Source organism: Sinocyclocheilus rhinocerous, unplaced genomic scaffold (genome assembly GCF_001515625.1).
Source record: "Sinocyclocheilus rhinocerous isolate Xijiao unplaced genomic scaffold, SAMN03320098_v1.1 scaffold1802, whole genome shotgun sequence".
Classification (NCBI taxonomy): Eukaryota; Metazoa; Chordata; class Actinopteri; order Cypriniformes; family Cyprinidae; genus Sinocyclocheilus; species Sinocyclocheilus rhinocerous.
The window spans coordinates 70,648-82,807 of record NW_015654351.1 but is presented as its reverse complement, the minus strand read 5'-3'; the positions used below and the strand labels follow the sequence as shown (position 1 = coordinate 82,807).

Below are 12,160 nucleotides of genomic sequence, written 5' to 3'. Positions count from 1 at the left end.
CACACACACACACACACACACATATATATATATATATATATATATATATCACTTTTTTATTTGATTGTTTTTTCTAAAATAGATTTTTAAAACTTTTGTTGTTGTTTTTATTGTCATTCTGAAAAAAACAAAACAAAATTAAATATATTTCCAAATTTAAAAAAAAATCTAAACAAAATAGCACAAGAAAACATAAAAAAATACAGGGAGATTAAAAACAATATTTTATTCATTTTACAAAGATAAAAATCTGTATCAGTTGCTCTGTCTTGACTAATACTGTTCTAATTTAAAAAATAATTTCATATTTCAATATTCTTTTAAAAAACATAATACCCATTTATTCAAATTTATACAACGTTGAATCAAAATATTTCTTTCTAAAGGTAGTTTTTGTAATGTCTATTCAATGCTTTTTCTCAACTAAAACAATAATTACCTTAAATGATCTTTTGTATAGGGTCATTTCTCTCTTTGATCAATTTGATTAATTACACGGCACATAATATAATTAATTAGATAAAAAAATGTAATCACTTAACAGCCCTATTCTAAATATACACTGAAGTTTTGTTAAAACAGTATTGGAAGGTGTTAAGCAATTGTTTTAGTATTAACATTAACACCTAACATTTGGTAGTCCAATTAAATAATGACTCCAAATAACAATGTTTATTTGTCAGCCTTGAAAATGGAAGGTCAAGCTGAGCATACGGCATTATGGAATACAGTATTACAATTGTAGAAGACCGTCTGTCTATTGCATGCATAAACGTTGTAAAGCAAGCAAATACAAATACTTTGTAAGTATTTGTACTTACAGTGATAGTAGAAGTAGTATGTGAGCATGCTGTTCCAAACATGGCCTCAGTGGCTGTCAGTGCTCACGTGTGTGTGTGTGTGTGTGTGTGTGTTTGTTTGTTAGCTCTACTGTACCTATCTGAGACTGGGCAATCATGGTAGCTTTCCGGTCACACAGTGGAGAGAACGGCAGCCCTAGTTCTGCCTCCTTGTCACCCTGCAGAGACAATAAAAGAATCAGAAAGAATTACTCACTCGCACTGATTCAGAGTCCTGTGAATAGTCTAATAAAACTTTCCTCTTCCATCTTTGTGCTTGAGAAGCAAAGCAGACAGAGACATCATGTACCCGTGATTTCTGAGCCAATGGGATTCTGAGTGCAACTTCCAAAACAAACTCAGAATACAAATGGATCCTGGTTAAGTTCAGTTGCAACTTTGCATGGTTATACATTTTTCTATTCTATTCTATTCTATTCTATTGTGATTAATATTTCTTCATTAAACGTATGTACACTTAAAAAAAATTAAGAAATTATTCACACACACGCAACCACACACACACACACACACGCGCACACACACAGAGCAATTCAATTCTTTGGTCATGTGCATGTGCATAACCTCTTAGATATGGTTATTATGGGTTAATCTAAAACTAAAAGTAATAAAAACATTTTTGTTATTTCAAATAAAAATACATTTGAACTTAAAATTAAAATAAATTTTACTACTAATTTCTCACTTTCATTCAGATTAACTAAACTAAAACTTAACTTTTTTTGTTTTGTTTATTGTTTTTTCTTACTGTATTTCATGTTAAAGTTTCTAAAAATCAATAAAGACAGTGTTGAAAAAAATTTTAAAACTTAAATAATAATGTATCCAAACTATATATATATATTTAAAACAATAACTAATAAAAATGACAAAAACACACAACAAAATTACTAAAATATTAATTCATTAACGTTTTATTAAAAAATTAAAATCAAAATGGAAAACAGAAAAATAAAAACGAATTTAAAATATTTTTTTTTAAAAAGCATCTTAATGGTAGTATAATAACACAGCTCTTTGATGGACTCCAGTTTTCCAAGATAATGTTTATATCTAGTAAGTGTATGTCTCTGGGAGTTCTGTTTGTGTTATGAGAGATAAATATTATGAAGAGTGTACCTGTCTGAAGAACTCCTCCATGAGGGCTTGTGTCCAGCGGTAGTGCAGTTTCCAGCCCTTAGCGGGATGGCTGATATCAGCCGCGTGCAGCATCAGGGACAGCGCTTTAGCCTTGTCTATTCTGATAGACACATTCATCAGAGCTTCATCAGTCACATACAAACACTTCATCACAAACACTAGCTGTAAGATCCACTGGAGTGCGTGTAAACAAATTATGAATCCATAAATTACACACCCACACATTCGCAAACAAAGGACACGAGAGGATTGTGTCTAAATGGCACCATCATCCTCTGTCTGTCACTGTTTCTCTGTTTAAAATGTGCAATTTGCAACTGTAGTAACAACTATATTTTGGCAGAAATACTACAGTACTTTATTTTTATTATATAATTTTTAAAAAAAGATTTACACTGCTAAGTCAGTTTGGACTAAAGGAATAAATAAAAAATAAATACTACTATCAAATGTATTTTATAACAAGCACAATATATACACAAATCTAAGATATGGTCAAAATCTTTTAGTTCAAACTTATAGTTATATTATATATAAGATACTTTATAAGATACTTTAATGTTTCATGAGCACCCAATCAGCATATTAGAATAATTCACAGGATTAATTACATTTTAAAATATATTAACAAAGAAAACTGTTATTTTAGTGTAATATTATTTCACAATATTGTAGTTTTAATTCTATTTTTATAGTATGCAGCTCATACAGTATAATTGTCTGACTACAAACTTTTGTATAATAGTGTACAGTATATTCACTTTTCGGTTTATTATCTAGTCACTTTAGCATATAATTTGTCTTTGGCATTGGCAAAAAAAGGCCTAGGTAAAGATTAAACAAGCAGACTTTTTTATTAAAAATAAACTTAAAATGTCAAGTGAAATTTAAGACATCAAGAGTCTTAAAATAAAGTCCTGTTAAAAATAATACTGCCAACAGAAGGATGCATCTGAAGTACAAAATAGAGAGAATAAATGTCCTCATAGATCTGAAATGTTTGTTTTTTTTTCTGGGAAAATAGACCCTGGAGTTTTAGTTGTTTTTGTTAATAATCTTATGAGCCTGGTTAATGACCTGTGTCGACTGATTCTGTTTGGAGCTTAATGGAACTAAATAAATAAAATAATTCATAACAAATGAATGAAGAGAAAAGTCTCTAGTTTTGAAGCATTTATTTCATCAGACCACCCAGTCCTAACGGTTACTACGCAAGAAGCATGACACATTTCCATTCAGCGGACACTCCATCACACTCATTCATTAACGGCCTTGTGTTCACACACGCTCAGAGAAAACAGCAGGAGCGCCACTCACCCCTCCGGCTGCTGCAGCGCGTTCCTCATGGTCTTGATCTGCTGGAAATGGCAGGACATATCTGTGCTCATGACCATCTCGATCACCAGCGTACGCAGCTCCCTGTGGAAAAACACAACACAGCACAACTCAAAGCACATGCACTTTCCCAGAACAGAGCCTCCATTCCTCGCAGGAACGAACCCCAGCGTACCTCCAGTCATCCTTCGAGAGGTTGACCAGGATGTTCATCTCATCTTCTTGCATGAGTCTGTAGGCTGCGCTCACGTGGTGGTTTTCCAGAACCGAGCGATCGTTGTACAGGATGGCCACTTCTGATCTGTGCGGGACCAAAGACAGAAGAGTCAAAAAATATCCTACATTTTTTTAAATAACTTTGTAGTACCTCTAAGGTTAGTGAAGGTTAGTTCACTCAAAAGTGAAAATTGCATCATCATTTAGTTGCCTTTACGTCATTTCAAGTCTTTCTTTCTTTGTTTCGTGGAACACAAAAGACGTTTTTTATGAAAGCTTATTGTCACCAAGGGCTGTCAAGCTTCAAAAAGGACAACATAAAAGTAGATCATATGACTCATACAGTACCTTTCAAGTGTTCTGAAGTTTTGTGTGAAAAGTCATTTTGCCTGAAAATACTGCCCTTAGTTGTTCAAACCTGTCAGGCTGTAACCAGTCATGTGACGCACAAGAACTAATTTGGCATCATTGATGTCAAACTTGGCATGACGGATCTAAAAGAGCGGTTTTTAAATTTAACACAAGATTTGTGATCTCAGTTGCACTTGTACATATTCAAAATTTTACATACCTTTGGTTATGAAAACAATTGGGGCTTTATCATTTAATGTCAATGACATATTTTATCGCACCAGTTTAAATATAGGAATGCAATTTTTTTTTTGAAATTTTTCCTTTTGTGTCCCATGCAAGAAGAAAAGAAGTTACAAACATTTTATTCTAAAATGCTAATATAGCTAAAGTAAAGAACCTGCTGTATATTGTATATAGTTTTTAAAAGAAGCCTCTTATGCTCACCAAGGCTGCATTTATTTGATTAAAAAATACAGTAAAAATTGTAATACTGTGAAATATTTTTACAATTCAAAATAACTGTTTTCATTTGAATTATATTTTAAATTGTAATTTATTCCTGTTTTTTCAGCATTTTTTCTTTCAGCCATTACTGCAGTCTTCAGTGTCACATGATTCTGCAGATATTATTCTAATATGCTGATTTGGTGATGATTTGATTTCATATTATTATAAATGTTGAAAACTTGTCGTGCCTAATATATTTGTTTGATCAACAGAAAATAAAAAAAATGGAATTTATCTGAAATAGAAATTACTTTACTGATACTGACTTTAAAAAGCTTACTAAAACCCAAACAAGCAACTCTATATTAGCCAAAAAATTTTCTTGATAAGAACAGGGCTTTTTCTGAACCAAAAGTCCTGAAGACTTAACTATATCTTACTGTAAGTTCCTGTTAGTCACTATTCACCTTTTAGCCCATTCCACACAAATGTATTTCTAAGAAAACACATTTTATTCAGTGAGATAGACAGATATTACTCAGGAGATTTACTTTTAATCCTCTTGAGGAGTAAATTTGAGGAGAACTACAAGCTGAGGTGGAACATCAGCGGCAATCAGAGATATCAAAAGTAATGGCTCCATTTTTCCCATCACACAAGTCTCGTCTCCCACAACTCACTGATGATCGAGCGCTCCTCCAAAATCACTGCATGCCGCAGTACCATCGGTTTCTGTCTGCTGCAAAAGCTAATGCCATGATATACTTCTCAGAATAATGACGTCTGCCTTGGGCTGTCACGCAAAATGAGGCCTGTTACTGTAAAAAGGATCTCTAGGATCCTTTGGCATGTATTAATGCGAAAAAGATGTCCTGCTTGACGTGAACCAACACAGAGCAGAGTGGAGATTCTGCCGTAGATTCTGCCACTGAAGATTAATTGAAAACATAATCAGTTCTGCTCTCAGCTCCGCAATAGCCCACCAGAAGGAAGATAAACTGTGTTAGAATGTGACCAGTGTATTATCTCTCTCTAGTACACACACACACACACAATCTCTGTGGCTTTTATACTAGGCTCCAGTCCAAAATCTAGTAAGCTGCCTACGTAGGCAGAATTTTAATGCATCATAGACGCGCTCCAGATGCAAACACTGTTCCAAATGGTAGGTAGCATCATTATAATTTTAAGACAACTCCATATGGCCACATTTTAAGGCAGCAATGCAATTTAAGGCAATAATGCAAATGCATTGCGACAAGCTTGCTTTAAAAAAAATCCATTCAAGACATAAGAAATGCTGATTAAAATTATTTATAATAACACAAATTTTATAAATATTTTACAAGTATTAATACATGGCATAAAGTTTTATTTTAAATAATGTTTTAAGTTCAATTTTGAATATATTTTGAATATTTATTAATAATGGAAAACTTTTTAGAAGAAAAAAATGTTTAATATCATTTAAAATTGAAAAATATAATCAACATATGATTTCATTTATACCAAGAAACAAGTATTTAACTTAACAGATATTAGCTTGCTTATGTCTAGATTTCATAGAATTTGCTGTAGATGCAGGTTTGATGTTATTGTGTCTTTGAAAGCCAGTCTAAAGCTAGTTTTCATAGCAGGGACCTTCATACAAACACACTGTCCATCATTAGCTCACTGAAAAATTAAAGAAATGAATCCAAAATGTAGATGGGCTTGTTTTTCCATCAGAACAGATTTTGAACAATTTAACATTACATCACTTGCTCACCAAAGGATCCTCTGCAGTGAATGGGTGCCGTCAGAATGAGAGTCCAAACAGCTGATAAAAACATCACAATAATCCACAAGTAATCCACACCACTCCAGACCATCAATCAACATCTTGTGAAGTGAAAAGCTGTGTTTTGTAAGAAAAAAATCTATCATTAAGGTGTTTTAATTGTTTGGACTCTCATTCTGACGGCATCCATTCACTGCAGAGGATCCATTGGTGAGCAAGTGATGTAATGTTAAATTTCTCCAAATCTATTCCTGTGAAGATACACACTCATCTACATTTTGGATGACCTGAGGGTGAGCACATTTTCAGCAAATGTACATTTTTGGGTGAACTATTCCTTTAAGGTAGCTTATTTCGAATTTGTACACTTCATTGAGACCACTGGCTGCTTCTTTTGGTCGCCACACACCTGGTCTGGATGTGGAAGTTATTGGTGGTTCCAGTGTGTTCAAAGTCGTGGATAGCAGCAGCAAACACCATGGCCAATATTTCCAGTTCAGTGAGCCAGTGCTGTGGGAGAGCAAACCAGTCAGCCATTACCCAAATAATCATCATTACCATGATTCAACATCATCAAAATGAATTTCAACAGCTGCGCATATTAACCTGCAAGTTAAGACCTCAAGCGTTCAGCTCGTATTGACTACAAACAGATGTCATATTTGTCAGTGCGAGACATGCATGCACAATTCACTGAGCGCTCACTCACCATAATGCCAGTGTGTAGCATCAGATAGTGTGCTGTCTGCGTGACATCGGCAGCGTGGATCAGATTGTGGTAAGGGTTTCTGTGCTTGCTGTAGCCTATTTCCAGAGCTTCCACAAATGACACCAAGGAGGACACTGGTATCTGCACAGAGAAGGACAAAAATCACAGTTACAAAACCACAGTACAACTACATTTTAACTACACTACTATTCAAAAGTCTGGGGTCAGTAAGAATTTTATTTATTTATTTAAAAGAAACTAATACCCTTTTTTAGCAAAGACGCTGCACAAAATCTGCAAATTAATTTTTTTTGAGTTTGACCTGATATCTCACAACTGCAAATTTATTTATCTTAATTGATCATAATTGTGACTTTATATCTCATAATTGCAACCTCATATCTCACAATCTTTATTGTAAAATAACTTTATTTTATTTATTAATACATTTTTGGGGGGTTTACATTTGTTTCAAACATTCTCTTAAGGCAAAAACAATATTGTCTATTTTTTTTTCTATGTCATGTTTCAGTGATTTGTGAGTCTTTTTGCACTCTATGTTCCTTCATCATTACATTAAATTCAGACTGCAAACTCACCACCATAAATCTTTTTTTTTTTTTTTGGCTTGGAAACACTTAAACATCTGTATTCTTTCACCAAGGTGGATGGAACGCTGTCCTAAAATATACTGACACTGTTGTTATTGTAAACTAAAACTAAGAAACTAAAGACTAAAAATCTTTAAAATTTTTCTGTGATTAAAACTAAATATAATATAAAATATAAAAAAGCAGAAGCAAAATATTAGATGAAAATGTTGCACTGGAAAGTAACTAAAAAAAGTTAAAGATGAAGTACTAAAACTAAAACTGAAAAAAAAATGTATGAAGGCTAAATAGAAATATTAAGAAAATTAAAATAACAAAAGTTGGTTTAAGATCCATTAACAGAATCGAACAACATAAAAAAAATAATTTTATTTTGTTTTTTAATGGAACTGATTCTTGATTTCCAACCCTACTAGAAACACAGAATGTGCTTTCAGGCTTCAGTCTGAGGCCTTAAATGTCCTGTCACAGCAGATTAATGGAGCATGTTACAGGCAACCGAAGTGTGAAGGACCCATTTGCAGGAGCGTTATATCCATGTGTAATCACATGAAGAGAAGGGACTCCATACCTGACCACCTAAACCCAAACACAGGCCACATATGTCGCTTGCATTTATATTGTAATCATGAGGCTCCGTGTGTGTGAATTTAGAATCTGTCGTCACCGTGCGTGTGAAAAGGGTAAGAGGTGATGAGAGCTGACACAATGGTGAAAAACAAAGAAAGAGCACAGATGGAAAATGTCAGACGACTCATATCAGATGTATAATGAGGAAAAAAAATTAACTTAAATGATTTTAGCAAATGGCTGCAATATAACAAAGAGTGAAAAATTTAAGGGGGTCTGAATACTTTCCGTACCCACTGTAAATCTCCTGTTAGAGGGAAAAAACATGCATGCTTTGGAGACGACGTCAACTTTGGTTAAAACTTTGGCTTAGAAAAAAGTGTGATTCCAAAAGGACGAAATCATAATATATAATATACTTTGAACCATGTCGTTTCAAACCTGTATGAGTTTCTTTCTTCCACTAAATGCAAACAGAAAGATTATTTGATGAGCTTGTTACCCTTTTCTATGCAGTCACAAAGAACAGAGTATGAAGCTTTTAAGCTTCAAAAATGAAGCAAAAGAACTATAAACATATTATAAAACTAGTTAATTTAACTCGTGCATTATATATCAAATCTTTAGATGACAAATTATAGCTTTTTGTCAGTAGAATGGATTGTAATTTAAGTTGCTATTCACTGAACCATCATGCATTTTTTGTGAATAAATCATTATATTGATCATTCAATCTGGTTCATAAGACTGAATCACTGAATCAGACTTGATCAGTTACAGAGAACTCCTCAATTCAATGTTTCTGAACTGATTCAGTGATTGGACTGAACTGATTTATTGATCAAAAGTGAATGACGACTTAAATTTCAGTCTTTTCTCACACAAAGTTACATGCTTTCAAAAGACTTTAAATAAAAAGTAATATGCAGTAGGCTACAGATATGAATTGTAGTGTAATTTACAACAGCCTCGAACGCGGCTCAACCAATCAGAATCAAGGACCGGAACTATCCATTTTATAAAATGATTTTTTTGTGTCTTCTTTTAGAAGTTTGAACGCCTCAGTCCTTATTCATTGTAACTGCATAAAAAAGGACACAAATACATATACGGTTTGAAAGGACATAAGGGTAAGTAAATGACAGATTTAATTTTATTCAGTGGCAGCATGGTAGTTTCCTTATGGGTGTATGAGTCAGTATCCCAGGTAAACAATGTGTTTAATATCCCAGTTTTGGTGTGTGTCTGGTTTTCGAGTCTCTCATACCCTGAAGCGGCTGATCAGGTCATATCTGGTGAGCAGTTCATACACCAGGAACTTCAGAGCGTGTTCACTACTCGCCTCTTGAAGCGTGAAGACGTCAAATGACCATTTATCAACATCCTGAAAGAGAGGAAGACTCCTATGAATTGGTGGCAGATACAGTATAGAAGTTTAAGGAAACAAACTAAAGCCATGTTATAGTCTACTATTGTAAAGATAATCTGTACCTTTAGAGCTGTAATTACAGATGGTGGATAGGTCAACCCTGCCATGTTGGATGTTCTTCTGTACATTCTGCAAACACACACAAACCATCATAAATCTTTTTTCCTATGACTATGGCCGTTTTAAACAAGACACATTTTAGTACAGATTGTTTTTGTGAACAAATCCAAATGTAATGCCAGATTATCACATGTGAAAATTGCATTTGGTTAGTTGACATTGAATACTTTTTGGAAGTCCTCCGGTGTTACTGCATACTCCATCTAAAACTATTTTAAAAAGCTCATTCTTTTATGCATGCAAATGATCTGTCACACCATGTAAAATGAACCAGTACAGGCTAAAGATGATTAAAGTGGTTAGAAACTTAAAATAAAAATGTTCTTGTTTTACATTCATATAAACATTAACCTAATACTTGATGTTGATTTAAAAAGGGTCTGAAAGAGGTTTAAAAAACTGACATGAATTATGTTTATGATATCAAAATTATGATTTTTTAATGCAAAAAAAAAAAAAAGACTTTAGTTAAGTGAATCTCAGAGAACCCTTTAAGCTTATACTGTAAGTGACATTATACAAGACCATTCAATTGTTAATCACAATCAGGAGGGTTTTATTAGGGTCTGGAGTATAAATGGAGCTTTACCGAAGTGTTTAAGAGATGAGGACGGAGGAGAGGATATTACCTACAGGGATAAAACTGCAGAAACAACACTGGACTTTTTGGATTTTGACAGCGGCAATAAATTCAGATATGATACATCTACATGTGGTTGACTGAACCTTCACAGAACTTTATTCCCCTGTAGAAGTACATTCAAGTGGGAATCAAAGCAAAGAATATGCAGGAAATAACACTAAAACTTTCCTTTTTAATGAGGCTGGAAAAGCACTTAAAACGTCGTGTTACTTCTCACAGTCCAAAATAATAGTACATAGTGATCAAATTCAGTTCCAGCGTTCTTATTAACTTGGCTCTCGCTGATAAATCACAATAATGGAAAATGAACAGGTTCACACTATGCAGAACGTTTTTTTTTTTTCTTAATATAAATTAATATCAACTAAATATCTCTTAATATCAACTAAATCATTCCAACTTTAATTTTGATGGTAATTATATATATATATATATATATGTGACCCTGGACCACAAAACCAGTCTTAAGTCGCTGGGGTATATTTGTAGCAATAGCCAAAAATACAGTGTATGTTGTATCTCAGCCAAATATTGTCCTATCCTAACAAACCATACATCAATGGAAAGCTTATTTATTCAGCGTTTATGTGATGTATAAATCAAAATTTCGAAACATTGACCTTTTTGACTGGTTTTGTGGTCCAGGGTCACACACACACTGTATATGTTTGATCATTATAACATTATTGTCATATTTCATTAAATATCAAATCAGAATAAAAAGAGTGTAATTGGTAGCAATTGTGCAATTGGTAGCAGTTTTTATTGAACTGATTAAAAATATTTCTTGTCACCATAAAATTGACAATTTTCTGCTTTCAAATATGAAGTTCCGAATATTGCAAATAGAAAAATGAATAATAACATAAGTAAATACATATTTCATTAAATATCAAATCAGAATAAAATACAAAATAATATAGTATGTTATATTATTCTTAAATAAAATATTATATTATAATAAACTTAAATTAAACCCCTAATGTAAGCTTCCTTACTGAGAAATTAGCTATTTGTTGGAAATTAAAACAAACAAATGTGAACAAACAAATTATAATTAATAAAGTTTTAACGCTTAATAAACATTCAATGCATTCTGAATTTCTGAGTTTGATGTAGCCTTTTTTCCCTCAAAATAACAATGTTTTTTTTCTCGTATGATCAGCCCTAACATGCGTTCGATATAACACAGCACCCGGTGATCAGCGCTTCAAGCTCAACAGGTGTCTATGACATTCTGAATGAGTTTCCATGGAGATGAGGAGCTCTGCCCATGTAAGAGGGAGGCGGTTTGTGCGTATTACTCAGACGTGAGGGTACATGCCACAGAGAGGACGGCTGCGATGCAAATGGAATGAATCGAGACATTCCTTTTCAGTTACTGGAAAAGATTATGCAGAACAAGCCCTTAAGTGTGTCTTACGTGTCAGTAATCTTGGTAGACATTTTCCCAGTTAGCGAGAAAAAACAGGCAGGTCTGTGAAATGGGACTGTCTGTATGATTTAAACTCACTTAGAGGCCGCACGTAAAATGGTCAAACAAAGGCTCTGTCCCAAAACCTAGTGAGCAGCCTACCTAGACCGCTTCCTTTAAAGGAAATACCTTGGTCAAGATGGAACCTAAGTAACTGATTTAGAATGCTCTACATTCTTTTTTAATTTGAGTTTAATGTTAGCATGTTTCTCATTCAACAACATGATATTCATTCACACTTTATTTTAAGGTCAGATTCTTGCTATTAACAAACCATTAACTACGACTTTTGCCTCAACAAACTCATAATTTGCTGCTTATTAATAGTTAGTAAGGTAGTTATTTAGGTATTTGGTAGGATTAGGGATGTAGAATATCGTCATGCAGAATATGTGACCCTGGAGCACAAAACCAGTCTTAAGTCGCTGGGGTATATTTGTAGCAATAGCCAAAAATACATTGTATGGGTCAA

At 33.5% G+C, this 12,160-nt stretch overlaps 1 protein-coding gene across 2 annotated transcripts in view; it reads right to left on the bottom strand.

The window, feature by feature from the left end:
• The window catches only part of LOC107716994 (calcium/calmodulin-dependent 3',5'-cyclic nucleotide phosphodiesterase 1A-like), an 86,390-nt gene that overhangs the window by 13,249 nt on the left and 60,981 nt on the right, over positions 1 to 12,160 (bottom strand). For both annotated transcript variants that reach the window (XM_016523636.1, XM_016523635.1), the window contains 8 exons: positions 9,514 to 9,580; positions 9,290 to 9,406; positions 6,842 to 6,982; positions 6,542 to 6,642; positions 3,511 to 3,636; positions 3,318 to 3,419; positions 1,980 to 2,100; positions 937 to 1,018 (listed from right to left, as the gene is read on the bottom strand). In XM_016523636.1, coding sequence (XP_016379122.1) covers positions 937 to 1,018; positions 1,980 to 2,100; positions 3,318 to 3,419; positions 3,511 to 3,636; positions 6,542 to 6,642; positions 6,842 to 6,982; positions 9,290 to 9,406; positions 9,514 to 9,580 — 857 coding nt within the window. The remainder of the gene's footprint in view (positions 1 to 936; positions 1,019 to 1,979; positions 2,101 to 3,317; positions 3,420 to 3,510; positions 3,637 to 6,541; positions 6,643 to 6,841; positions 6,983 to 9,289; positions 9,407 to 9,513; positions 9,581 to 12,160) is intronic.